Source organism: Neofelis nebulosa, chromosome 16 (genome assembly GCF_028018385.1).
Source record: "Neofelis nebulosa isolate mNeoNeb1 chromosome 16, mNeoNeb1.pri, whole genome shotgun sequence".
Classification (NCBI taxonomy): Eukaryota; Metazoa; Chordata; class Mammalia; order Carnivora; family Felidae; genus Neofelis; species Neofelis nebulosa.
The window spans coordinates 18901824-18929613 of NC_080797.1; the positions used below are offsets into that span (position 1 = coordinate 18901824).

Consider the following 27790-nt stretch of genomic DNA (forward strand, 5'->3'; position numbering starts at 1 on the left):
TTTTTCTCTTGGGAGTTTTATTTCCTCAGCATTTGCTTCTCCCAGGCCTGGGATCGTTCTGGTGTTGAGCCAGGGCCTGGCGCCATACGGGCATCTCCCCCAGGGTAGGCAGCATCAGCTGCCCAAGCGAGTTCCTGCAGCCCCCACTCCGGGAACCCCCAGGGGGGAGTCTTGCTACTCTCTTTCCCAGTTGATGTCACCATAGTAGCTCCTGCCTCATGGCCTCCACGTGGGCCAGGAGCTCCGTGCTGCGGGAGGTTCCAGAACAGCCGGGGGTGGGGGGGTGGAGTCCAAACCAAAATGGCCTGATGGCACCCAAGGGAGACCTTCCCAGTCAGACTTGGATGTGGGAGGGGCCCCTTCCTCGTCTCCTCCCCTCTCCCCACCTTCTTGGGTGAGGCCAGCCGTTAGTTGGAAGCAGTGCCGCTGTCCTTCAGGAAGGCGATGGTGTGTTTCAGCTCCTGGGCCTGCCGGGGCACAGGCACATGAGGACAGGGCTCCCCGCTCTGCACCCCCACCCCACGCCAGGCCTGGGTCACGCGTGCGCCGCCTTCCCAGGATGTCGTCGGAGGCCCTGGCCGCTCACCTTCACCAGCTCAAACCAGATGGTCTGGGGGTTGTCGGCAGAGCCGTAGTTGAGTTCCAGGCCAGGGGGCCCATCGCTCTCCAGGGGGCTCAGCAGGTGGAGTCTCTGCAGGTCCTTCAGGGCGATGGAGCAGTACAGTTTCTGGGGGCAGTAGAGACAGCAGAGCTTGGACCCTCTCAGGGGAGGGGTCACCGTGGATGGTGGGAGAGTGGCGCAAGGTGCTCAGGCCAGCACCAGGGCGGGAGCCTGGCCCACCTGGGAGCTGGGGTCCATGAGGATGAGGTGCTGGCGGTTGAGTCCCAGGAGGCTGGGTCCGGGCAGGGCCAGTTGACTGACCCGCAACACCACATAGACGGTGTAGCCAAAGAAGGGCAGCTGGCTCACAGCCTCTGGGAAGGGAGGGGCCGGGATAGCAGTTCTGGTCACTGTGGCCCTGGGACCTGCCCGACGGCCTCCAGGTTGGATGAGCAGGGCAGGGCAGGTAGAGAAGCTGCCCTGCACCTTCACCCCTTCCCTTCACGGTCTCCTGCTCCGGCCCTCGCAACCCCCAGGGCCCCAGACCCACCAATGAAGCTGATCTGTGCTTCTTGGGAGCTGCATGCTTGCATCCACCTCAGCTCCTGTTCCATCAGGTTCTTTATGGTTGACATGCTCACTTGCCGTTGCAGCGGCTTTGGCAAGTAAGCCAACAGGTCTTGCCTACGACACAGACTGGTCAGTCGAGGCTGGGTATACAGCAGGTGCTAAATAAACGAGCAAGGCTACTACAGGCAGGTGAGGCTGGGAATCCGGTCTTACGAATGACGTATGGGCCCTGCCCTTGAGGAGCTTGGGATGGGGAAGTCAGGTGTACACAGCCTCCACTACTCCAGGCCCATCACATTGAGGCCAGGAAGGGTACAGGTTGAGCGGCCTTGACCTTGGAGGATTGGGTGGGGGGCCGAAGGAGAGGCCCTTGGGTGCATGCTGAGGTGGGCCTCAGCACCAGCAGGGGCAAGGGGTGACGGGAGGTGTGGGGCCACCCTCACACTCACTCTGACAGCCGGTCCTCTTGGGTCTGGCTGCGGTGCTGCAGGGCGGCCAGCCTGGCCAGTTGAGTGTTTGCCTGGGGACTGACCAACAGCTTCCCCTGGAGATAGTCCCGCAGCACCTGAGGAGGGACAGCAGTGAGGGGAGGGGACAGCTGTGCCTCAAAACCCCCACTTGGTGGTGGCTCCTGGGGCTCGAGCTCGGTCCTGTCACCATCTCTTCTTCGGGGGAGGGAGGCTTGGAGGTCCCTCACCCCGGCAGGGGCTCGCTTGCAAGTTGCTGCCCGGGGCTGGGTGGGGGGCCCGGGGCCAGGGGTGGCAGCTGACCTGCTTGTAGTGGCTGGTGATGTAGGTGGGGTGATCGAAGTGCAGCTGGGTCTCCCAGCTGAGCCGCCAGCTGTGTAGGCTCACGTCCTGATCCAACACGCTGTTGAGGTACTCGTGGGGCCACAGGGGCCTCACCAGCTCGCCTGAGTGGGGAACCCAGGTCCACAGCTTGCCCTGCCATCCAGGGTCAACCCTGCCCCCGCAGGCCTGCCAGCCCCAGCGTGGGAACCTGCCTCACTCACGGGCACACAGCTGGCAGGTAAGCCACCTCCTGGAATCCAGCCTGCCCCCCCCCCCCCCATTTCTCCCCAGGCAAGGGACTCACCTTCCTTTTTGATGAGGAAGAGGGCGAATTCCTGCATTTCCTGGGGGTCAGTGATGCCCATCTGCCGGCACAGCTCCTCCAGCACTTCTGCTGCCACCTGGGCACAGAGACAGGGCCATGGTGGGGGACGAGACTTGGGGGGGCGGTCCCGATGCCACAGCTTTCCCATCTCCTCCAGCCCTTCTTCTTCAGCAGCCCCATGCTCACCGTGAAAGTCTGGATACTGGTTTTGTAATCCAGACCCCCTGGCAAGTGAATGAGAAGCGGGCGGACTGCTTGCCCTTTCTGCCAAGACAGATTGCAGGGTCAGTCTTCCAGTGGCCAGAGGTCCCAACTTCCTGTCCCCCACCAGGGAGTCCCAAAATGCCCAGCCACCTGTACCCCCTTCCCCCCCCCGCCCAGTACCAGGAAAGCCTGAATTTCACCCGGAGAGGGCAGCCGCCGGCGCCCCCCATATTTGACCGTGTGCTGGAGGTGCTCCTGGCTTTTCTGGGCCAGCTCTGCAGAGGGGAGGCAGGCTGGGGTCACAGGCATCTCCAAACCCCTCGCCAAGCTGTTGAGACCCCAGGCTGGAAGTCCCTCCCATAGGCACCTTGGCTTGGGCCTGACTCCTGCAGAAACTTGGTCACATAGGGCATCAGCGTGGTTGACGGGGGGAAGAAGCCTGCGAGGAGGCTGAGGAAGCTCCAGCCACGAGCACAGTGTTCCCTGCAGGGCAGAGAGCCTGGGCTTCAGGCTGGCCAGATCCCGGCCTCAGCACCGGGCTGTCCTCCCTGCTCCCCCCGGCTCAGCATACTCACCGCTGAGGGTGTCCTGTGACCTGTTTGATGACTTGGCAGTAAATCTCATCCCTGAGGTTCTCCTCCCGACACAGCTGTGGGGGCAGGGTGGCATGGGGTCTAAAGTCAGGGAGAAATCCTGCTAACGGCCACGGGCAGGCGGCCAGCTCTTGGTCTTTGTCACAGCTTGTGCCCGAGTGGTCACTTTCTAAATCACTGTTTTCATCTGCTTATGGGCTATGCTCGGCCCTGTCTTCTCTGCTGGCTCCCCTTATCCTTGACCTCTAGGGAACACCGTGCCCTCGGGCCTCTGTCTACGTGCCCTGATGATCTCAGCTGCTCCCACCTGCTGTCTGCTGGTGCCTGCCTCCAGCCTAAACTTCTCCCTTGAACCCAGGCCCCCTGCTTGGAAGAGTGGACCCCAGATTTCACATGCCCAAAACATTCCTGCACCAGCCCAGACCTGCTCCTCCCTCGGGCCTTCCTATTGAAGATGGTCACTGCTCTGCCCAGGGCCTCGGTGACACCCTTGGCCCCTCTCTGTCACACCCCCCATATAATTCATAGCAAACCCTGTTGCTCTGAGCCTTTTCCCCTCTGCTGCTACCTGTGGGCTCGGCCAGCAGCACTGCCCTCACCTGGTGATCGTGGCCATAACCTCCTCTGGCCCTTACACCCCCCTGGGAGGGGTGGCAAACAGCCAGAGCCATCTCAAAGTGTAAGCCAGTCCCTCTGCAACCTCCTCGAGTGCCCCTCCTCTTGAGAAATCAGAGTGCCAGTAGTAGCCTACGATGGCCTGCCATGACCTGGACCTGCCACCCCTCCCAGGCCTTATCCTCCACCCTGACCTGGCTCGCTGGGCTCCAGCCATGCTGGCTTTGCTGGTGCTAGAGACTCGCCCTGATCTGGACCGTCACCCCTGCCCCTCTCTCCGCCTGCATGTGTTGCCCGGATGCACACGTGCCTCTCTCCCCGGCTTCCCTCAGATCGCTGCTCCGGTGTCACCTTGTCACCAAGCCTCTGCATTGTAGCATCCCCTTCCCTTCTGTGTCATTCCCCACGGCACTTTGAACTCTTGGATACATTGTGTCATGGTTTTGCGACTGTCCTCTCTCACCAGATTGTAAGCTCTGCGAGGACCTGGCCTGCTTGGTTCACAGCCATGCCCCCAGCATGTAATGGGGACTCAGTAAATTTTGGATCATTTGAAAGACTAGTGGCCAAGGGAAAGGGGAATTCACTCAGGCCCGGGCATGAAGACCGGAACAGACCCTCGGGCACACGGTACCCGCCCCCCACCCCCTACCAGCTTTCAGCACACAAGCTTTTGCTTACCCTCAGCAGCTCGTAAAGGAGCTCCGACTCATTCTTGCCCCGGGGCTTGGGCTGGTCCTGCATGAACTGCATCAGAACTGCAGGCAGGAGGAGAAGCTGGTGAGCTGGGTGGGGGGCCTGGCCCTGGCTCCTGTCACCAGACAGGGCTTTCCCCATCGTCTCCTGCCTTGCTCTCGAAAATGCACGGGAGCCAGGCAGAGCAGAGCAATCTCCACATCAGCGATGAGGAGACAGGGCTCTGAGAGAGAGGGGTGCCGTGGGCACCTGTGGCTGCATACGGCCCAGAGCCAGCTGGACATACTGCAGCCTGTCCAGACCATACACGACCCACCACTCCTTAGGTGTGCGTAGAAGGAGGTGAGGGCTCTGAGGTACAGTAACCACCAGTGAGCTTCCCTGAGTTGACAAACTCGAGGAGGGAAGGAGACCTGGCCCCTAGGTCCAAGGCACCACGGATATGGGGACCCAGGATGCTGTGGCCACTCACCCTGGAAGCTTTCCACAGCCTGCCTGTTGGCATCCTCATCACTGAGGCTGATGAGCGATTCTTGTATGGGAGCCTGCGGCCGAAGAGACTGGGTTGGGGGTCTGTGGGGGCCAGAGGGCAGATCCGCTGGCCCGACCCCTCCCCACCTGTCCCCCTCACCTTGGTGTACTGCACCAGGCTGGCCATGGCCTTCTTAGCATCTCCATGTGTCTGGTGCAGCCTGAGGGGGCAGAGGGGAGGACAGCCCTGCTTGCTTGCCCCCCCTTCCCCCCATCGCAGGCTGTGTAGGGCGAGTGCTAAAAGCACGGGCCTGGTGGCTCTGAGCAGGAAGGCCTACTTCAGGGAGACTGAGGATGGGCAAGCAGAAGGGTGGGCCCGGGGCACTCACAAGGTCTGAGGCTTACGGAAGTGGTTCAGGGCAAATTCCTGCATGGTGTAGTTGTGGGATTCCGTGGACAGAGAGAGGCAGGCCGCAGAGTGGGTCGAGCTGGTGGCCTCAGAGTTGTCACTGTGTGTCCGGCTCCGGGGGTGGGCATGGCGCTGGGAACACAGGACGTCTCATGCCACCCGAGTGCCCACGGGCCTGTCCAGAGGCCATGCCCGGCCCCCACCCAGCCCAACCCAGGGAGAGCAGCTGGAGGGAGCACACCACCAGGAGGGTCAAGAGGTGTTTACTGAGCATCTTCTAGGGGACCACTCCAACACTGCGAGGGAACACAAAGGCCATACGGCCCAGGCCCTGCCCGCAAGGAGCTCACAGCCTTGCTGAGGAGACCAGGCAAGAAATTGGGAGAGGGCAGAGGGGCAGCATCAGACCAAGCACCACCCGCCAGGCGGCAGGTGGACCTGGCCACTCAGGGGCAATCAAGCCCTTTGCTTCCTCGACTCCTAGTTAGGCGTCGCCTTCCCCCGCCCCCTCCCCCCAATCTTCCTCACCTCCGTGGCCCTCTCCCACCGAGCCAGCCCTGGCTCTCCGTGCTGCAGCTGACTCATGTGCCGGCCACTCCTCTCTGGCGAAAAGGAAAAGTCTGGAGCAGCAGCTGGCTGAACCATGTTGGTGGGAAAGAGTCCAGAACGGCCCCCGGTGGAGCCGAACTGCCAACCTGGAAGGCACCCAAGCATGGTGGCTCGCCCGCCTGGCCCCTCTGCCCCTCAGAGGCTCTGCCATGGGCTGCCCTCCCTGTGCCAGCCACCCTGCTTGCCCCCCAAGGATACCGGGCTCCAGAGCGGCCACTGGCAGCAGCTTGATGAGGTCCCCACGGTGGAAGCTGAGGAGGCTGTGGTCATCGGTGATGTAGCTTCGCAGGGCGATGACATAGCCAGAGTCCTGCAGGCAAGAGGGCGGGCAGGTAAGGGAGCCAGGCTGCCTGTAGCCCCGGTCCTGCCCGCCTCACCAGCTCCCCCCTGTTGGCCTCGCCCGCCACCCACCCGGCACTCCAGAGTTCCGAGGACCCCTGGTGGCCTGAGGGAGCTCGACTGACCAGCCCCTGCCCCCACCCAGCCCCCTGCCCAGCTTGCGCTTGCCTTCTTGAGCTCACTCAGGAACAGCTCAATCGTGGCCTTGATGGCACCTGCCCGGGCCGTGTGCAACACCAGCTGCTCAGCCTTTAGTGACAGCTCCAGAGTGGAGCTGCCCAGGCACTCCACGCCCAGCACCTCAGCAAAGCTGTGCACAGGTGGAGGCATGAGCTGGGAGCCCTCTCACCCCTGGGGCCATCCACAGCCCAGCCCCCAGCCCAGGTTCACCTGTATGAGCAGAGAGTCTTCAGCTGGTTGAGGTGGACGCTGGGGCCTTGGGTCACCTTGAGCAGCCTCAGCCCCCGGTGGGACACGCCCAGCAGCTGCACGTCATTGCTACTTTCACCCTGCCCGGAAGGAAGGTGACAGGCTCCCGGTTCCCCACCGCCATCCAAGATGCCCCGGGGGGTCCTTCCATTGAGCCCACCCCACCCCCAGCTCTCATCCCTGCCACAAAGGCCCACGCAGGCCACGCTAGGAGCCAGCCCTACATTCAGCCTCACTGACCGAGACAGGGAAGATTCGGGAGAAATAATTGGCCCAGTTGTCCCGAGCGGCCACCACGATACGCTTCTTGACGTTGTCCTCGGTGGTACTGAGCGAATCTAGGCCCACCTCCAGGTCTCCTGTGGGCAGGAACGGCCCGAGACTGTCCTCAGGCTCCTTCACAGGGGGACCCCAGAGTTTGCTCCCCCCCGCCCCCAGCTCTTCAGCTCCCCAACTCCAGGGTCCCTGGACCCTACCCAGTAGCTCTCTCATTTTGTGCCGCTCATCCTGGGAGATCCGGATGCAGGACTCGGCAAAGGTGTCCCTCAGGATCTGGGGGGCAGAGCCAAATGGTCACCACCAGATCCCAAAGCCAGAGCTCACCGTGGAAGCAGCCACATGCGGAGGAAAAGCTAAAGAGCCCCGTGGGCATGGGTGGAGCAGGGAGGGACGTGGGGCTTCTGAGCCCAGGGCCGCCTCCGCCTGGAGCTCCCACTCGCCTCCCCACGGCCACCTGCATGAGCGGGCTGCTGTTCCTCAGTCACCGAGATAAATTCCCCCTGAAGGAACAGAACCTGGGGGAGGCGGGGAGGCTGCTCTGGAATTGGGGGGAAGAGCTAGGGTCCTGGGAGCACTCAGCGGTGGCAAAGAAGCAGCGGGGAGCGTCTGCCGGGTGCCGGAGCCCATGTTGGGGACTATATACGCTTGATTTTGCATCCTCCTTACAGGCCAGTAGCGGTCCTTACTCTTAGGGATGTTAAATAAAGGCAGGGCTCGAAACACAGCACCTGCCCCATTAGTACTGCTGTTCTCCTGCCTCTTGCACTGACGGTAACCTGGCCCAGACGCAGGAGCAGTCTGTCTGTCCATGTTGCAGGTGGCCCGGGCCCTCACCTGCTCACAGAGGAGCCGGAGGCAGTAGGGATGGCTGAAGTTTTCCCGGGGGTAGAACACCTGTCGGAAAGCACGGGGATGGAAAAGAGTTGGCAACGGTGCCCCTCTTTGGCCCCCCGCTTCCTCTCAGACCCAGAAGGAAAACCAGGCCTGAGGAGGTGGGTTGTGGGGAGGCAGCCCCAGTGTTCGTGTGTGGGGAGACGCTGGGCCCCCGCCCACCACCTGCCACCCCTCCGCAGCGGCCAACCCCCCACCCCCCGCGCCCACCTCCTTGCGTAGGAACAGCCTCCAGGGCGCACCGATGTAGGAGAAACACACGCTGCCAGAGGGCACGAGCAGCTGGGTGGAGACCCCCTGGTCCCCCATGGGCTCCATCAAGCCTGGCAGAGGGAAGGGCCAGAGAGCTTCAGGCGAGGAGCTGCCAGAGCCCGAATGGCAGGGATGTGGGGACAGAAGACCCTCACCTCCCTGGGGCCCTGCGAGGGCTCTGCCCACTCGACCTCTGCTGCCTCCGTCCTGCCCATGTCCCATTTCCTGCCTCCGTCTCCAGCCCTCCTCTTCCCTGCTGTCCTTCACCAGGTCAGCAGGGCCACTAAATTCCTGATGGAGCAGCCAGGTTTGTACTGAGGACACCACCCTGTGACAGTCCCTCAGGGCCACATGGGCCCCAGGAGTGCCCGGGCCCCGCCCTGGACGGGAATGAGGAAGCTGGGGCTCCAAAGTCCCGAAGCCTGAGCACCCCGAGCGGCCGACCTCAGCCATGAGTGCTGACAGGCCGCTGGGAACCCAGCCGTCTCAACGAAGCCCACCACCGAGGGACAAGAGGTTCCTCACCATGGGGCTCTGCTGAAAGGGTCCCTGGTTCCCCAGGCAGTGGGGGCGGTGGAGGAGGTGGGGGTGCATGGGCAGTGGGCGGAGTCTGGCCAAACAGACCCTGGTCCTCTTGGATGGAGTCGGAGGGCCCAAGCTGTGTTGGGACCTTGGGTCGAGGGGCCACAGGTGGCGGGGGGCCCTTCTTTGGGCTGGGGGACAGCACCTGGAGAAGGCACAGAGAATTTGCACAGCTGGCTCTAGGGGTGAGGCTAAATTTACCCCAGAGAGCCTTGGACTCCCAAGGTGAGAAGCCATGCCCTGGACAGGATAGGGCCTCACCGATGTGGATGTGTGGGCACCACTGATCCCCAACTTAGCCAGAGCCTCATCCTTGGGATTGTTTTTCTTCATGAAAGACGTTGGGGGCCTCCTGAGAGAAGGAAGAGGTCACGAGTCCACAGGGTGACTCCCTGGGGAGTGGCCAGCCCTGGTCACCCCCGGGACCCACCTGGATGGCTGCACTGGCACAGGAACAGGGCCCGGGCGGCTCTGGTACATGCGGATGATGTTGCGGATCTCCCTGCTGGGCTCTGCCCGCCGTCGGGGCGCGGGGTCCGAGCTGCGGACCAGGTCTCTGTCCTGCGCGGGCTCCGGATCACCACCAGGCCCCGCCTCCTGGGCCGGCTCAGCCTCAGCCTCTCGTGCGGCTTTGGCCCCGCCTCGTGCCAGTGGCTTCTTCACTATGGGAGGAGGAGGAGGGGATGGCACTGGCCAGGAGGAGAAGGAACAGGTGAGACCCTGTGCACACCCACAGGGCGGGCCCTGCCCACCCCCCACCCCCCCCCCCCCCCGTATTCCCCACCACCTGCTCTGGGCTCTTCCTCGTCCTGTTCCTCGTCCTGCTCCTCCTCCTGGGGGATCTGTATCTTGGCCGGCGGCTTCACTGTCTTCACCTTGATCTGCTGCTGCCCTGAAAGCGCCCCAGATGGCCCTATTACTCTCCACCTGGCCAGCCCATCAGCCTCCTGGACAGGCTACATTGACGCAGGGGAGCAGAATGTGCCCCACACGCCCTGGACAGGCTGGGGCGGACGGGTCTGTGCACAGGCCTGCCACCTCGAGCGCCCTCACCCAGTTTCTGGAAAAAGTCCTGTTTCTGCTGGAAGCTCTTGGGCCTCCGGGGCTTGTCTCGGGGCTCCTGGGAGATCTCCTGTGGGCGGGAAGGGGGAGTGAAGGAGCAGCCTGGCCAGCCAAGTGGCCACTCTCCCAGCACCTGCACTCCCACCCCATCTCTGGGGCCAGGGCCCCGGGCATCTTCTCATCTTCCTGCTCCCGTGGGGTCTCCCGGCCAGTCCTGGAGCCCGCTGTCTCCACCCCAGGCCGTGCCACCTGCCTGGCCTCAGCTCTTCACCCTCAGGCAAGCACCCACCGATTCTGGCTCCTCCCGTGGAGCCAGGGGCTTCTTGGGCTTGGGGGTGACGGCTGGAGGTGAGGTCGGGGCAGCAGCTCCACGGGTCTGGGCCTCTGCCTGACGCTGACGCTGATGCGTCTGCTGCTCCAGCGACAGGGTCATGGCCTGGGTGGTCATCTGCTGGGCCTGAAGAGGGAGGGGGCAGTGGGCCCGGTGAGAGCCGCTCTGGCTCTGCCCCGCGGACCTGTCCCCACGAGGCAATCTGCGGGCCCTGCCCACCCTCACCAGGATCAGCGCCTGCTGGTTGATGAAGTTCTGCTGCTGGGCCGCCAGCTGCCTCGGGTCCACACTGGGAAGCAGGGGCTGCGGCTGCGGCTGCTGCGGCACCACCATGGCTGCAAGTGGCATACAAGTGCCAAGCTTGCTCGCGGCCCTCCGCCCACCGTCCCCTCCGGGACCCTGGTCGGACCTCCCTTCCTCCGGCTCCTACCCGAGAAGGGACCCGGGACTCCACCTTACCTGGCATGGCAGGGACTGCGCCCACCGCCGGCATCATGGGCATGGCTGCAGGCATCATGGCCGGCTGGTATCCGGGCATCTGCATCATCCCTGGGTAAACTGAGGGCACAGGGCTTTCCCAGGTCGATTCCTGTCTAGGCCCAACGACCACCTCCCTCTAGCCCCAGACAACAAGAAGAGCAGGGGCCACGGGTGCTTCCTGCGGGGTCCCAGGCCATGCTTGCCTGGGGAGACCCCGGATAGGTGCTCAGCCCTGCACTCACCCATGGGGTAGCTGCCTTGCTGCATGGGCCCAATGGCGCCCCCTCCCTTCATGCGGCTGCTCAGAGCCCAGCCTTGCTCCAGATCCTGAAGGGACAAAGGCCATAGGCCGTGGGGTCAGAACTGGAGCCCTGGGAGAGATGGGAGAGGCATCGGAGTGGGGCAGGGGCGGGTGGGGGTCGGGTGTGTGTGTGCAGAACACTCACGCTGCGGCCTGGGGAGAGGACCGGCTCGAAGAGGTGGTCCAGGAAGCCGTCCAGACTCCCTGAGACCTGAGACTCGGCTGTGGGGCCAGAGGCGGGTTAGTGTCACTCTAGGGTATGGGGCTTCCTGCACCCCCATTCCCATCACGTGCCAACCTTACTGTGTCCATTCTTGCCTTACCTGTGTGGCTCCTGCTGGACAGTGTTGGGGGCGGACCCGGAGGTGGATCTGGGGGCAGTGAGGGGGCCTGGATGCCAGGGGCGGGGGGGATGTCCTCAGGTCTGCAGGAGACAGTGGGCCCAGCTAAGGGGGTGCCTCGGATGGGGGTGGTGCCCCGGCTGAGGCAAGGGATAGAAGCCGCTGTGGGGGGTCATCCCCGTGTGGTGGGAGAAGGTTAGGTTGGAGGGGGGCTGGCCCTGTAGCAGGTCCTATGAACCCCAGGGTGTGATGGGGTAGCTACGGGGGGTCACCTATGACAGATCTGAGACAGGAACAGGCTGGGGACAGGGGCGCTGGGCGGCACCTACAAGCCACGGGGGGCAATGGGGTAGCTGCGAGGACTGACGGGGTCCCCCGGGTCCTCAGTCTGGCCGATGAGGTCCAGCACGAAGTCACAGCCAGCCAAATCCTGCCAGGAATCCCTGGAGTGCAGTGACACAGACCAGCCACGGGGGGGCACCTCCAGGCCTCTGGGAAGGACAGAGGCAGCGGTCGGCCAGGAAGACGACCCCCCCAGGGAAAGGGCAAGGACCTGAGTGCGGGCCAAGCGGAGGTGGCTGGCGGAACCTGGGTTAGGAACTGGTTTCCTCAGACGGCTCTCCTTCATTTGCACCTCACAGCCTTCTACCTCTACATCGGCTCTGATGTGCTCATTTATTTATGGAGCCCACTTACCCCTCCATGTCCCCACCCCCACCCAGCCTCACTCCCCGGGGGAGCAGGCTCTGGCCCTGGGTTTGCAGGAGGCACCTGGCGGGACACAGGAGGATGGGACAGTGGTCAGCGTTGGCCACACTCCCCACCCCGGGCCCCAGTACCTGCTCTGCAGAATAGACCCAGCGAACCGCTCTCCCGTGGTCCAGGACTCCACCTCGGCTGAGTAGCACTCCTCTGCAGGGACAAGGGGTGGGGGGCCCGCGTGAGCGGCAGCAGGTCCTCCCTGACAGGAAGGGGCTGCTGTCCCCACGGGGCTTCCAGGAGCAGGACAGAAGGGAGATCAGGGTCACAGGAGGTGCCGCTGGAGAGCGGAAGGTGAGCATCACCATTGAACGTAAAGACGTCCAGTGCCATGCGGCCCCGCCGCCGTCCCGCTGTCCACTCGAGCTGGGTGGGCGGGTGGGCGCGTGCCATCCCGGGGGCCAGCCGCGTCTGCTCCAGGGCCCCCAGGAGCTTGTGCTGGCACAGTGCTGCCATGCCTGTGGGGGCCTGGTCGGACACAAACCTGTGGGGACAGCACGCGGCTGCTGTGGGGATGGGCAGCCCACCGACCCCGGTCACTGGGCCCCCGCGTGGCAGGCCCCTTACTTGAGCAGCGGCTTCTGCAGGGTGGGCATTGGGGGAAAGGCGCTGAGCAGCATGGCCATGAGGGCCCAGCTGCGCTGGCTCTGCTGCTCGTCCGGGTTGTGCCAGATCTGGGCCACGAGCTGGCTGAAGATCTCGTCCCGCAGCCCTGGTCGGCGCTGCCCCTGTCGCACCAGGTATTCGCCCATGGTCTGCTCCTGCCAGGAGGGCAGGGACCCGTCCCCCAGGAGCCGCAGCAGCTGTAGACACAGAGCGGGGACGAGTGCAGGATGTGCAGACCTCCCTTGTGCTCAGCCAGCACTTGGAGCCAGGGCCCGTCTCACCCCGTCCCCTCCCCGATGTGCCACTCACCACCTTGTTGATATCCAGGGCATGCTGAGGGTTCTCCCCGACCAGCCGGGTCAGGGGCTTGGTCAGTGGCTGCCCAGGGTGGGGCAGGGATGGCTCCTGCAAGCAAGGAGGGTGACAGTGCCTGAGCAGGTGCTGGTCTGTGCTGACCTGCTGGAGACAGCCCCCGGCAGAGCCCGGAGGAGCGAGCGCCCTCAGGGCGGAGGGGGCCCGGCAGGAAAACCACCTGCAACGTGCATCTTAATTGTTCTTTCTGGTTAGAAAATTGACACCCATGCATGCAGGAAACTCAGAAAACATGGAAAAGGATAAAGAATAAAAAAACACCATTAATATTTCACTGCTCGTCGTGACCACAGCTGACATTTTAGTCTGTCTTACTTTCTATGCATAGATAACACACATCACCCTCCCACACCTGTTATCACTGTCAACAAGATTGGGATCATACTCCGTGTGCAGTTTCGAATCCTGTTTCGTATCCAACACTGCAGCCCAGACGTTTGCCTCGTCATTACACACGCTTTAACCAGAGGACCTCAACGGGAGTGGCGGGGGGGGGGGGGGGGGATGCCACAGGGGTAACAAAGGTGAGGCATCCTGGATCTAAGTGACACTAGAGGGCTAGGCGTTTAGGTTCAACGGATAGTCTCCTAGAAGTGCAGCCACACCCATCACTCCCATGACAGAAGAGGTTGGGTGTGTTGCAGGGGAGAAGGAAGAAGAGACACAGCCCCTGCCTGGCAGGGCTAACATCTGGGGAGCCGTGGGGGTCAGCCGGGAAGAGCCGAGGCCTGGGGACCCACCTGAAAGCTAATGGATATGAAGCTGGAGAACGGAAACTGGTCAATGTCGGGGGGGAGGGTCAGCTTGGGCCGGACAGGCACTTCCGGGGGCATCGACTCCGTGATGCTATCAGCCAAAACATGTTGACGGCCTGGGGACAGCACGGGAGGCGTCGAAATACCAGGTCAGGCACCGGGCTGTGGCACCGCCTCCCCCACTCACCATCAGCCCCCAGCCCCCGGGGCAGAGGGAGCTCAGGGAAGCCAAATGCATCACAGGGAGGGACCGTGGGGTCAGAGCCACCACACTGCAGACAGACCGGGTGGGGAGAGGGGTCACGGCAAGAGTGACACTAATCAAAACTCACCTTCTGCCGCCTTCAGCATGACGGCCAGCTCAGCCGGGATCTCCAAGCGTCCCAGCTCCTGGCACAGAGGAGCAATTGACAAAGTGCTAAGGGAGGGGCTACGGGGACCCAGCATCCCTCCTCACCCCCAGGACTGTAAACGTCTCCAAAGACCGAGGGTTCTGGTCCTTGACACAAATAAGACCCCAGGAGCCCACGGAGGGAAAATAGGGCAGCCCAGGGCTCTTCTTAGGGGGTGCGTAGGATGCCCCTGAGAGGTAGGAGCCACGGTGGCTCAGCTGGGACCCCACACTCTCCCTTGAGCCACGCCAGGTTCAGTGGGTTCATAATCCAGCAGACACTCTCAAGCTTCCAGTCCACCTACCATTCCTGGCGCTTTCTCGGAGGTCCTCCTGCTGTGCCAACCACGCCAACGCCCAAGCTGCTCGGGGAGACGCAGGAGATGCTGGGTTCCCGGGGAGGAGCCTCCTCAAACCTCCCGGCAGCTCCTCCCTACCTCGGCAGTTCAGCTGCCCCCGCCAGCCCCCAGCAGAGAAACAAGCACAGACCCCAAGGGGCGGCCACCTGCCACCAGCCCTCCAGGGCCCTCACCAGCCTTAGTGCTGTGGGCGTCACTGCCCGTCTGCCAGGGCACTGAGGAGAGGGCAGGAAGGAATGATCCCAGGGGACAAAGTCCATCCAGGGAGGGGCCCCAGGGGAGCAGTATGTGGACACTGACCTTTGAGCTTTTTTATGGCCCTCACATTGGAATCATCAGGCAAAAGAGGGGAGCTGGCAGGCCCTAAGGAAGGCCTGGAGGGGATAGGAAGGCACCCCAGACGGACAGGGGAGAGTCAGACTCTGGAGGACGGGCAGGGATAAAGGAAGCGACCTCCAGGAGGCACCGGCCTACAGCAGGCAGTGGGGAATGGGAAGAGCCGGACCAGCAAGGCGGCCTAACTTCTACCCCGAGCTGCCCCACCCAAAAGCTGTACCTGCCGTCTCTGCCACCTCCAGAGCAAGGGACGGGCCACCAGCAGGATGGTGTTCAGCTGTCCCAGAGCCGCCCGCCGCCGGAGGTACCGCTTCCTAGAGGCCGGTGGGGGTGGGGGAGGAGGGCGTGGTGAGGAGTCCAAACTTAGTCCAGTACCTGAATCCCCCAGCCAAGACATGAACGTAAACACTGACCCCGGGCCAGCGCCCCCCCACCCCAGGTGCTTAACAGAAGCAGCAGGGAAGGGACAGGACACTTTGAAAGGACAGGTGCATTGAGCAGGCGTTCAGCGAAGGAGATTAAGGTCTTAGACAGCAGAGCCGACCACTGGGCTCACTTCCCTCCTGTTTAGTCCTTGCGGTCATGAGGAAGTTACTTTCCCTCTCTGTTTTATCCCTACCATCTGCAAAATGAGGATTCGTGTAATACCTGCCCCACCACAAGATTAATTGAATCAACCGACATGTTGAGAAGAGTCTGACATATTTTTATTTAAGAACTTCTAAAAACGAAAAAAAAATACTATCACTGGAAATCCAATAAGACATCACAGAAGAGATTGTGTCTTTGAGAATTTTCCAGATATAAGAAAGACCAGACTCTTCAGTAAAGGAGTCACAAGCAGGATTAACATTAAAAAGTAAAAAAATGTGGGGCGCCTGGGTGGCTCGATCGGCTAAGCGTCTGACATCGGCTCAGGTTATGATCTCGCGGTTTGTTGAGTTCGAGCCCTGCATCGGGCTCTGTGCCGACCGCTCAGAGCCTGGAGCCTGCTTCGGATTCTGTGGCTCCCTCTCTCTCTCTGCCCCTCCCCTGCTTATGCTCTGTCTCTCTCTGTCTCAAAAATAAATAAAACATTAAAAAAAATCTTTGTAAATAAAAAAATGTACAGTTTTGAGGTGCCCAGCTGGTTCCGTCTGGTAGAGCATCTTGGGGTCATGAGTTTAAGCCCCATGTTGGGGGTAGAGTTTACTTAAAAAAAAAAAAAAATAGGAGGCACCTGGCTGGCTCAGTCGGTGGAGGGTGTGACTCTTGATCTCAGAGTTGTGAGTTCGAGCCCCATGTTGGGTGTGGAGATTACTTAAAAATAAAATCTTAAGAAATAAAATAAATGTATAGTTTTGGGGCCTCAAAGAACACTATCAAGAAAGTGAAAAGGCAACCCACAGACCAGGCAGGGGAACGTTTGCAAATCACAGATTTGATAAGGGTTTAATATCCAGGATTTATAAAGAACTCCTACAACTCAGCAAGACAAACTGTACAATCAAAAGGCAGACAGAAGACTTGACTAGACATCTCTCCAAGAAGATACACAACTGGCCGAAAAACGAGATGTTCAACCTCGTTTGTCATTAGGGAAATGCAAATCAAAACCACAATGAGATACCGTTTCACGCCCAGTAGGATGGCTCTAATTTAAAAAGTGGAAAATAGGGGCGCGTGGGTGGCTCAGTCAGCTAAGCGTCCGACTTCAGCTCAGGTCATGATCTCGTGGTTCATGGGTCTGAACCCCGCACTGGGCTCTGTGCTGACAGCTCAGAGCCTGGAGCCTGCTTCGGATTCTGTCTCCCTCTCCTCTGCCCCTCCCCTGCTCGTGCTCTCTTTCTCTCTCAAAAATAAATAAATAAACTTTATAAATAAACAGTGTGAAATAAACATCAGCAAAGCTGTAGAGAAACCGTAACCCTGGCTCATGCTGCTGGAACAGGAAACGGGGCAGCCGCCATGGAAAACAGCTCCTCAAAACACGAAACATAGAATTACCACGTGATCCGGCAATTCCACTCCTTTCAATTCCCAAAGAATTGAAAGCAGAGACCTGAACAGATACTCGCACGCTCACGTTCCGAGCAGCCTTCCTCACAGTCGCCAAAAAGTGGAAACAGTCCAAATGACCACTGACGGATGAGCGGATACACAAGGTGTGGTCTGTGCGCACGATAGAACATTATTCGTCCATAAAAAAGAAATGAAGTTTTGTGGCTCAGGCGGTTAAGCAGCTGACTCTTGATATCAGCTCAGGTCGTGATCTCACTGTTGATGGGTTCAAGGTCCACACTGGGCTCCACACTGACAAGCAGGGAGCATGCTTGGGATTCTCTCTCTCTCCCTCCCTCTCTGCCCCTCCCATGCTCACACACTCTCTCTCTCTCAAAATAAATAAATTAATTTAAAAGAAAAAAAAAAACGAAATGAGGGGCACCTGGGTGGCTTAGTCGGTTGAGTGTCCAACTTCAGCTCAGGTCATGATCTCACCGACTGTGAGTTCGAGCCCCTCATCAGGCTCTGTGCTGACAGCTCAGAGCCTGGAGCCTGCTTCGGATTCTGCATCTCCCTCTCTCTCTGCCCCTCTCCTGCTCACGCTCTCTCTCTCAAAAATAAAAACTTCTTTAAAGATTTAAAAAACATGAAGTTCTGATACCGGCTACGACCTGGATGAACCTTGCAAACATTATAGTTAGAGCAGTGGGCCAGGTGTAAAAGGAAATACTGTATGAGTCAATTTCCATGTAATATCTAGAACAGGCAAGTTGGTAGAGACAGAAAGTAGACTGGTTACTAGGGACTGGGGGAAAGGCAAGCGGGGAATAATTGCATAAGAGATGCAAAGTTTCTGTCGGTGATGAAAACATTTTTGGAAATGGATAGCGCTGATGGGTGCCCTGCCTCGGAAGGCTTCCCTGGTGTCCACGGCACTGCCCTTACTTTGTCTCAGCACTTTCACACCACCTTTGGGGTGCCTGGTGGCTGGTTTACCGTCTGCACCTGATTCCCCAGTGAGCCTGGTAGGCACTATCTCTGCCTTGATCCCTGTGTCCCCGTGCCTGGCTGGGGCTGGTGGGGAGGGCGGGTGGTGATGGAGGAGGTCAACCAACAGCTGTTGGGTGAACGAGCAAAGACAGGCTGTGAAAGTGAATGGGAGTTAATTATGTGAGAAGGGGGAGGGAGTGTTATAGGATCAAGAAACCCAAAGAGCCTGGAGTATAAAACTCTGACCTAGAGGCTGGAGAGGCAGGCAGGGCCTCACACAGCCTGATTCGTGCTTTTATTTTATTTAAAAATTTTTTTAATATTTATTTATTTTTGAGAGAGAGGCAGAGACAGAGACAGAGTGTGAGCAGGGGAGGGGCAGAGAGAGATAGAGGAAGACACAGAATCTGAAGCAGTCTCCAGGCTCCGAGCCGGCAGCACAGAGCCCGACGTGGGGCTCGAACCCATGAACAGTGAGATCATGACCTGAGCTGAAGTCGGACGCTTAACCGACCGAGCCACCCAGGCGCCCCCCGATTCATGCTTTTAAAAGAGCATTTTTGCAGCGGAGTGAAGAACAGACTAAAAAACACTCAAGGAGTCAAGACTGCAGTTTTGGGTGGCCTTAGCAGGTAGTGGGCTTCTTGTGAGTAGGGGCATTCAAGCAGAGGTTGCAGGGGTATGGGCGGGGACTGCCCTGGGGCAGATAGACTTGCCGTGAGGCCCTACCCCTCCCACACCCTGCCCCACCAACTGAGAAGCCCCCCTGCCCCCTGCTCATCCCACCCCTGCAGACCTGGCCTGGAGCCCTCGCACGCGCGCCTGCATCCGCGGCAGGAGGAGGAGGCGGAGGCGCTGGCGAGAGATGCAGGCGCGCTGGCTGCGGCGCAGGGCAAGCAGGGCCTGGGAGCGTCGCCGGGCCCAGTGCCACTCCAGCTGCCGCCAGCCGGACTCCCGCAGCAGGACCTGGGGGCAAAGGGGAGGGCTCGGGCAGCCAGGGCCCACCCTGCTCTTCTCCTGAGGCCTCCGCCTCCTCCCTTCCAGCAGGACAACCCATTCTTGTGGGGAGCCCAGGACACCTGCCACCCAGGCCCACTCCAAATCCCGAGGTTGTCCCCGAACACTCCTCTCCCTTTCCAGCCACGCCTGCCTCTCTGCACACGTGCACCCACCTGGGTGGCTCCCAGGTGACAGAGGGGCGACTCAGCCCCCAGCACCTGACTCAGGATGGCGCCACACCTCTCCCGGTCTGAGGACTCTCCCTGCCCCTCTGTCCCCAGGGCCCGGAACCTGCCCCTCAGATGGAGAGCTGAGGTCAGAACAAGCACAGCGAGGACCTCCCTCCACCCTTGTTCGACCATCCCCCCGCCCCTCAGAGTCTACTTAGTCCCTAAGTCATTCAACAGCGATTTGGAAACAACCTACTCTGTGCCAGGCACCCAGCAGGGTTTTGCTGTATGGAGGAGGGACAGATGGAGGCTTGGTGGTGGTGGTGGTGGTGGTGGGGTAATGAACAGGGAAGGAGAGAGGGATGGAGGGAGAGAAGGAGAAAGAACAGCTCGAGGAAGAGGATAGAAGCCAGGCCTAAGGTCCCTAAGAAAGTGGGTCCATCTCCGCCCCAAAGGAACCCCGGCTGTGAACCAGCCGTCCCTGTGGGTCTGGGCCCGGAGGTCCCCGGGCCCTTGGCCGCCCCCATCCTGGGGCCCTACCTGGCCAAGAAAGCCTGGAAGGGCACACGCACAGGGAAGTTGGCACTGCGGGTACACACTGCCTCCAGGATGCCTGCCTGGAGCAGCTGCTCTGCCACATGTTCTACATCAAAGAGACCCGGAAGCTGTGGCCGTGGGAAAGAGCCAATGAAAGCTGGGGTTTAAAGCTGCAGGGGCCACTGAGAAAGGCGGGGCAGGTGGATGGGAAGGCTCCAGGGCCATGCACGGGGTGGAGGGGAGCTCACCTTTCCCGGGTTGGGGTTGAGGCACTGGATGAAATAGACATGGCTCCTGATGGGAGGAAAGGGGGTCATTTGGGCATAGACCAGCCCCCCTCCATTCAACTCCCTGGGGTCTCCTATGGGGGGCACTGTTCTCACCTGCCCAGCTGGGCTAGGAGGTCCTCCAGAGAATGCTGGAAGCGAGACGCCAGTGTGGGTTTGCCTCGCCCACCCCGGGACCGGGACTCTGCTTCCTGGAACAGGCTGCCCACCAGCTGCAGGGCAAGAGGAGGCTGAGCTGGCTTGCCCCCCAGGCCTCTCCATAGCCCTGCCCGTGCCCCGTCCCCACGGAGCTGCTGGGGTGGGCCTGCGCCCCTGTCCCTGCGGAGCTGGAGTGGGCCTGTGCCCTGTCTTTGCAGAACTGGGGGCAGGGAGCAGTCCGTAGCATCCAGACCCTGGAGAGCTCAGCCCATGGTCCAGAGTGCCAGGGGCTGCCCCTTGGGCAAGAGTGTCCAGGGCAGAGTGGGGGCCACAGTGTGGAGGGGTGGGGGCCCAGAGAAGGCTGGCAGGGACACCTGGAGCTGGCTCTGAGCAAGCATTTCCACCACGGCAGGGTCAAGATGATCCCGGTTTCTGTCCACAAACTTGTGAACCTGCAAGAGACAATGTGGAGAGCGGAGGGGAAACCAAGGAGGGAGGCTGGGGTGGAGGCTGGGGTCTTGGTGACGTAACCCAGCCTCTCCCCACTGAGCTAAAGGGCCTCCTTTGTCTCTTCAACTAGAGCCTCTGGGAAAACTGGAAATCCCCAGGCAAATGAATGGACCTGGGCTCTTATCTCACACCAGACATAGAAATTACCCCAAAATGAATGGATGGATCAAAGACTTAAATTTAAGAGGAGCCTGGGTGGCTCAGTCGGTTAAGCGCCAGACTCTTGATTTCAGCTCAGGCCATGATCTCACGGTTTGTGAGTTCGAGCCCCACGTCGGGCTCTGTGCTGACAGCGTGGATCGTGCTTGGGATTCGCTCTCTCCTTTTCTCTCTGCCCCTTCCCCCGCTTGCTCTCTCTCAAAATAAGTAAGTAAAATTAAAAAAAAAAAACAAGATCTAAATGTAAGACCTAGAACTCCTAGAACTATAAAACTCTTAGAAGAAAACACAGGGAGAAGCTTCCTGACATTGGACTTGGCAATGATTTGCTGAATAGGACACCAAAAGCACAGGCAAGAAAAAAAAAATAGATGCACTGGATTTCATCAAAATTAAAAACTTTTGTGGGGCACCTGGCTGGCTCAGTCGGTGGAGCATATGACTCTTAATCTCGGGGTTGTGAGTTCAAGCCCCATGTCGGGTTTAGAGATGACTTTAAATAATTAATTAATTTAGAAACTAAAACTTTCGTGCATCAAAAGACATTTTTGTTTTATTTATTTATTCTTATTTGAGAGACAGAGTGCATACATGCATGTGCAAGGCAGGGAGAAGGGGCAGAGGTGGAAAGAGAGAGAGACTCTTAAGCAGACTCCACGATCAGTGCAGCTCCGACGCAGGCCTTGATCTCAAGACCCTGGGATCATGATCTGAGTGGAAATCAAGAGTCAGACGCTCAATGGACTAAGCCAGCCAGGTGCCCCTCAAAAGATAACAGAACAGGGGCGCCTGGGTGGCACAGTCGGTTAAGCGTCCGACTTCAGCCAGGTCACGATCTCGCGGTCCGTGAGTTCGAGCCCCGCGTCAGGCTCTGGGCTGATGGCTCGGAGCCTGGAGCCTGCTTCCGATTCTGTGTCTCCCTCTCTCTCTGCCCCTCCCCCGTTCATGCTCTGTCTCTGTCCCAAAAATAAATAAAAAACGTTGAAAAAAAAATTTAAAAAAAAAGATAACAGAACAAAAAGACAACCCGCAGAGTAGGGGAAAATATCATGTGTCAGATAAGGAATTAATATCCGGATTATATAAAGAACTCCTACACCCAACAACAACGGCTCAATTCAAAAATGGGCAAAGGACTTGAATAGATACTTCTCCAGATGAGACACACAACTGGCCAAGAAGCACATGAAAAGATTCTCATCATGAGCCATTAGGGAAACATGAATCAAAACCACAGTGAGGCACCATTTCACACCCACTAGGAGGACTATCATTTTAAAAAATGGAAAATAAGGGGGCACCAGGTGACTCAGTTGGTTAAGCATCTGACTCTTGATTTCAGCTCAGGTCATGATCTCACAGTTTGTGAGTTCGAGTCCTGCGTCCGGCTCTGTGATGACAGTGTGGAGCCTGCTTGGGATTCTCTCTCTCTCTCTCTCTCTCTCTCTCTCTCTCTCTCTCTCTGCCCCTCCCCAGCTCAAGCTCACGCTCTCTTTCAAAACAAATAAATAAACTTAAAAAAATAAAAAATTTAAAAATGGAAAATAACAAGTTCTGGCAAGGACAGAAACTGAAGCTCTTACGCGCTGCTCATGGGAATATGAAATGGTGCAGCCATTGAGGAAGACAGTTTGGCGGCTCCTTGAAAAAAAGTAAACCTAGAACTACTTTTGACCCAGGTCTTCCACTCCTAGGTGGAATTCTCCAAGAGAATTGGAAGCAGAGACTCGAATAGAGACTCGCACAGCCGTGCGTTATTCGCAGAAGCCAAAAAAGCCGAAACTCAAGTATCCATCAACTGATGAACAGATACATGAAATGTGGTCCATCCATACAACGGATTATTATTCAGCCATGGAAAGGAAGGAAATCAGACACGTGCTACAATATAGATGAACCTTGGGAAAATATCATACTTAGTGCAATAAGTCAGACACAAAAGGACTGTGTGTGTGTGTGTGTGTGTGCACGCACACACACACACGCACTAAGATCTCACTTATCTGGAACAATTCTGTTCCATTGATGGCTCTGTTCCTTATCAACACCATACTCTTTCAATGACTATGTTTTAATATCGGGTAGAGCAAATTCCTCCCTAACCTTCTGCTTTTCATTATTTTATTGGCTATTCTCATGCAATGCTTTTCCAGGTAACACTTCAGAATAATTTTGTCAAAATTCGTTCCTCTTCATCCCATAAGAACCCGACTGGGGTATTGTCTGGAATTGTATTGCTTTTCTAGATTAACTGAGAAAGGAGGAACAGTATTGGGGCTCCCCACCAGCAATGTGGTTTGACCCTCTTTTTTCAGATTTTCTTTTGTGAGTTTCAATACAGTTTGTGGTTTTTCTCTATTCAATCTCCCTGTGTTTCTTTTTTTTCCCCAGACATGATTGGTTTTTTGGGGGGTGGTGGGGAGAGGTATAATTGACATAAGTCAACTCTTGGATAGTGTTTTCTTCTACAACCAAAGCATGTCACTTCCTCCAGGAAGCCTTCCCTGACTTGCCCTACTTCAAACAAGTCACATGGTCCTACCTTTTATATACCAGGCCCCTACCCAGCCTCCGTGAAACTCAGAAGGGGGAAAGGAGGGTGCCTTTGGTGGGCACCTAGCAGCTGCCTGACCATTTCCACATTATTGCATTCAATCCTCACAACAATGTTATAGGACAGATTCCCACTCCCATTTTACAGCTGAGAGAATGAAGGCTCAGAAGGAGGAGCAGAGGGACGCCTGGGCGGCTCAGTCTGTTAAGTGTCTGACTTCAGCTCAGGTCATGAAATCACGGTTCATGGGTTCGGGCCCTGCGTCGGACTTGGTGCTGACCGCTCAGAGCCTGGAGCCTCCTTCGGGTTCTGTGTCTCCCTCCCTCTCTGCCCCTCCCCTGCTTGTGCTCTGTCTCTCAAAAATAAATAAACATTACAAAAAAAAAAAAAAAAAAAAAGGAGAAGCAGACAGCCTGAGGTTATCAGAGCCAGGTCCCACACGCCTGCTCTGCCCTTCCTGGTCTTAAGGTTCCCAAGGCCTCCACTGCCTCCACCCCATCGTGCTCAGCCTGAGGTAAGTAAGTCACGCTCAGAACCGTGTAGCATTGGGGCGCCTGGGTGACTCAGTCAGTTGACTGTTGGACTTCTGGTTTGGGCTCAGGTAACGATCTCACGGTTCCTGAGTTCCGTGACTTCAAGCCCTGCATCAGGCTTGGGATTCTCTTTCCCTTTCTCTCTGCCCCTCCCTGTCTAAATAAATAAACGAATAAATAAACTTCAAAAAAATATTTTTTTAAAAAAGAAAACACTGCGTAGCGCCGAGGGCACAGGTAGAAACCTAACAGTCAAACCCTCGAAGGGGCCTCCCCTCACCTGCTCCTATTACCTGTCTGGTGACTCAGTTCTGGGGAGCAGACACCACTGATTCACACGGGAGTCTGTCTCTGATTTACCCTGATACCTGGTAGGTGACGGTCCCAGCGTAATGCCTCACGGTGAAGATAGGAAGGGGCAGCTGGGGCTTGGCATAGCAGGGGTGACTGCCATGGTGATAGTGGCACTTCTGGAGGAAGGCGTGGTCTGTGGCCTGATAAGGGGGATGAGGTTTCCTCAGGCCTTTGCACGTGACGTCGCCCTGCCTGGACTGTGCATCCCTTCCGGGTCCATCAGTTATTTGTGGAATGGCTGTACCACAGCCCTGAGGCTTGCCCTCTACCAGCTGGAGGCCCTGAGGGACCCCTACAAGCCCCACATAGGCCCTGTGCAGTCGCCACCACCCTGCCCCTTCTGCAGCAAGGACTTGAAGAACCCCAGAGAGGTCAGGTATCTTGCTCAAGGTCACCCAGAGACAGGATTTGAACCTAGTTTGCCCACTGCCTTCCCAAGCTCTGCTGAGAGGCTATAGGCAGGGTTTCTGGACCCCATCACCTTTTTGCTCCTCTGGGAGACCCTGATGGCCTTGGCCTGGCCACTAGGGCCCCCACCTTGTCCTTACCACTGGGGGCTCACCTGGGACAGCCATGTCTGGGCATCCAGGATACTCAGGAGGCTGTGGGGCTGGTCTATGAGGAGGTCCAGGCAGGTCTCCCTCACAGGCTGGGGAACGGGCACCCAGGGCAGCAACTCTCGCTGACAGGCCTCCTGGGAACAGCCAGCACTGGGCCAGTCACAGGGCATGCCCACATTCATGGGGGAGCTCATCGGAGCCAGAGCAGGGGTGGCTCTCCCATTGTACAGATGAGTAAAATGAGGCCCAGGAAGGCTGAGATGGCCCACAGCAGGGGGTGCTTTGGGGCAGGGCTCTCAGTTCAGCGCCCTTGGTTTCCCAAGGATGGCCTCTGCTCTGGGAATGCCTGGGTGCCCCCTCCCACCACCAGGCCCAGCTCCTCTTACCTCCTCCTGGGCCAGCAGCGTCTGCCTGGCGAAGAGCTGCAGGCGCTCGCTGGCAAGGTTATTGCACAGCTGTTCCAGGCCATTCACCCGCAGGGCCTAGGGGCATGTGGGCAGTGAGGTGGGCACCCACACGAGGTGGGAGCATGGGGCAGGTGCCGTGAGGGCCGGTGCTGCACATGGGCCTGGTGTCCTTCATTCTCCTCCCAGAACTCAGGGAGGAGTGGTGCCCGGGGGCTGATGCTGCAGCCTCCAGGGTCAAGTCCAAAGGCCTAGGCACAGAGTGTGCCCGCGCCTCAGTCCACACCCTTCCCTCTGCCTCAGCACAACTGTGAGCCTCCAGGCCTCTGGTCACAGCCATCCTGTGGCCTGGAAGGTGCCTTTTCCTATGGCCCAGTAGCTCGCTGGCTCTCAGAATCCCACATCCTCATAAGCAGGGCCCCAGGCTGCTGCCTCCAAGAAACCTTCCAGCATTCCTCCCATAAGGATTACAGACTCCTTCCTCTGTGCCCCCCAGCACTTCACTCACAAGCCCGGAAGAGGCCCCGCTCCACGCAGCTTTGTACAGAGAGCCCTGCCACACTCTAACACACACACAAGAACCCACACTTGCCACAAACATCCCCTGCTCAGAGAGGGCATGGTCCCCCAGGGCATGCTGGAGAGGAGAGAGCAGGAGCAGAGAACAGTGCCCGACCAGCGAAAGAGGCCACCTCCTCTTGCCCAAGCCCCCTCCTCCCTGCTTATGAAAACTCAGGGCCATTCAGGGCACTGTCCCTTTTCCTGCTCCTCTTGGTGCACAGGAGGTGAGACCCATCCTAGGGCCTGTGCCTTCCCGGCTGCCTTAGAGGCTCCTGTGAGACTCAGCAAGGCCAAGCAGGACAGAACTCTCCAGAAGCGATATCAGGGCTGGACCGAGCAGGGCAGAAAGGCCACACCCATGGATTATGTCCTGTCTCGTGGCTAGGCAGGCAAGAGCTCACGAGTGCCACCCTCAGGGAGAGCTGACCCCAGAAATGATCAGGATGAGGTGGGCACCCGGTCCTGGGCCCCACCCCAAGGGGTGACCTCAAAGCCATAGACGTCCACGACGGTGACGGTGTCCATGCTCTCTCCCTCCCCGGGTGGTGCCAGCTGCGCGTTGGTCCTCCCCAGAAGCCAAGTGAAAAGCCGTGAATACAGGGCCTTGGCCAGGGCGTCCCTGTGGGCGTGGTGAGTGAGCCAGTGCAGTAGCGAGCTGCGCCCGGCTATGGCTCTCTCCCACCCCTGGGGCCACCTGGCATCAATGGCGCTTTCCACCGGCAAAGATCTGCAGACCCAGCCATAGGCTGTCTCCTGGAGGGCAGGGGAGGTAGGTATATGCAGAACATCAGGTCTGAGGCTGACACGGGCCCACGCCAAGCCTGCGGGTGGTGGGGGTTGGCCCTGCCTCCTGAGGAGCCCCAGGGCTCACCGTGACCTTCCTGGTGACAGCTCCCTCCAGGCGCTCTGGTGGCACCAGCAGCAGCCGGGCTGCCGTGTGGATCTCGGCCCAGCTGGACACAGCAGCCACCTCCTGGGACTCCCGCTGGACAGAGAAGGGAGGGAACAGGAACAGCTCTGCGGGGGAATGGCCACATCCCACAGGTAGCTCCGGGCAGGTAGGAGCCGACTCTGGAGCCTGGGGACCCTGAGTGCGAATCCTAATTTTACTTCCTCACTAGCTGGCTGGCTCTGGCAAGATTCTTTTCCTCTCTGAGCCTCCACTGTCTTATTGTTAAAGGGGAAACAACGACCCTAAGTTCCAGCGTTGTTGTGAGAACCGAATTAGAAAACAGATAGAGGGGCGCCTGGGTGGCTCAGTCAGTTAAGCGTCTGACTTCAGCTCAGGTCACGATCTCACGGTCCATGGGTTCAAGCCCCATGAGGGGCTCTGTGCTGACAGCTGGGAGCCTGGAGCCTGCTTTGGATTCTGTGTCTCCGTGGCTCTCTGCCCCTCCCCCGCTCATGCTGTGTCTGTCCTTCTCTCTCTTTCTCTCTCTCTCAAAAATAAACATTCCCCTAAAACCAAGAGCACACTGTATATTAATCAATAAATTATATTAAAATAAATAAGCATTTAAAAACAATTAGAGGGGCGCCTGGGTGGCGCAGTCGGTTAAGCGTCCGACTTCAGCCAGGTCACGATCTCGCGGTCCGTGAGTTCGAGCCCCGCGTCGGGCTCTGGGCTGATGGCTCGGAGCCTGGAGCCTGTTTCCGATTCTGTGTCTCCCTCTCTCTCTGCCCCTCCCCCGTTCATGCTCTGTCTCTCTCTGTCCCAAAAATAAATAAAAAACGTTGAAAAAAAAAAAATTAAAAACAATTAGAAAAAGAAAACAAATATATAAAGTGATTTAGTTGGAGCCAGGTACATAGGAGCTACTCAGTTAGTGCAGGTCTCCCTTTCCAGGGTGGCAGCTTGGTGGCACTGGCATAGACGACCCAGGTCTCTGTTCTCGCATCTACACAACGAACCCGCCTGCTTCCCAGGGCAGCCGTGAGGCCTGGAGGGAGGCCCACAGGTATTCGGTATCATGGCTGCCCTGACCGTGCAGACAAGCCGCGTCCAGATGGGCCTCTGGCCACAGCGGGGGCCCACCTCTGAAGAGGAGAAGCAGACGTTGCCCAGCTGCAGGATGGCGGCCAGCATGGCCCAGGCTGCGGTCAGCTCCTCAGGGCGCGTGACCAGCACCTGCAGGGCCTTCAGAAGTCCTTCGAAGTCCTGGGCATCATCCTTGCCCTGGAGCCTGCAGGCCTGGCCCTGCAGAGCACAGCAGGGGTGAGGGAGCAGGGGTGAGGGAGCAGGGGTGAGGGGGCAGGGCCTGACCGCCCATAGCTTCCCTCCACTCCAGCCACTCCTTAGACC

At 58.8% G+C, this 27790-nt stretch overlaps 1 protein-coding gene across 1 annotated transcript; it reads right to left on the reverse strand.

The window, feature by feature from the left end:
- On the reverse strand, window positions 1–25919 carry MYO15B (myosin XVB). The gene is given in 52 exon segments (XM_058704439.1): window positions 1–467; window positions 587–727; window positions 842–975; window positions 1152–1285; window positions 1621–1736; window positions 1942–2084; window positions 2267–2363; window positions 2474–2551; window positions 2672–2766; window positions 2859–2974; window positions 3067–3140; window positions 4381–4457; window positions 4868–4940; window positions 5027–5087; window positions 5256–5407; window positions 5804–5970; window positions 6083–6194; window positions 6392–6533; window positions 6614–6732; window positions 6893–7011; window positions 7129–7204; window positions 7766–7825; window positions 8033–8145; window positions 8600–8801; window positions 8918–9008; window positions 9087–9345; window positions 9444–9548; window positions 9710–9788; window positions 9990–10175; window positions 10275–10384; window positions 10509–10607; window positions 10772–10856; window positions 10976–11052; window positions 11154–11254; window positions 11501–11662; window positions 12011–12083; window positions 12236–12414; window positions 12498–12733; window positions 12846–12941; window positions 13649–13779; window positions 13996–14053; window positions 14360–14416; window positions 14970–15063; window positions 18519–18688; window positions 18895–19012; window positions 19432–19556; window positions 19677–19722; window positions 19812–19927; window positions 20228–20305; window positions 23978–24125; window positions 24501–24657; window positions 24910–25919. Coding segments are annotated over 52 exon segments (6255 nt in total). The 5' UTR covers window positions 25268–25919; the 3' UTR covers window positions 1–407.
- Window positions 25920–27790: the final 1871 nt, after the last annotated feature.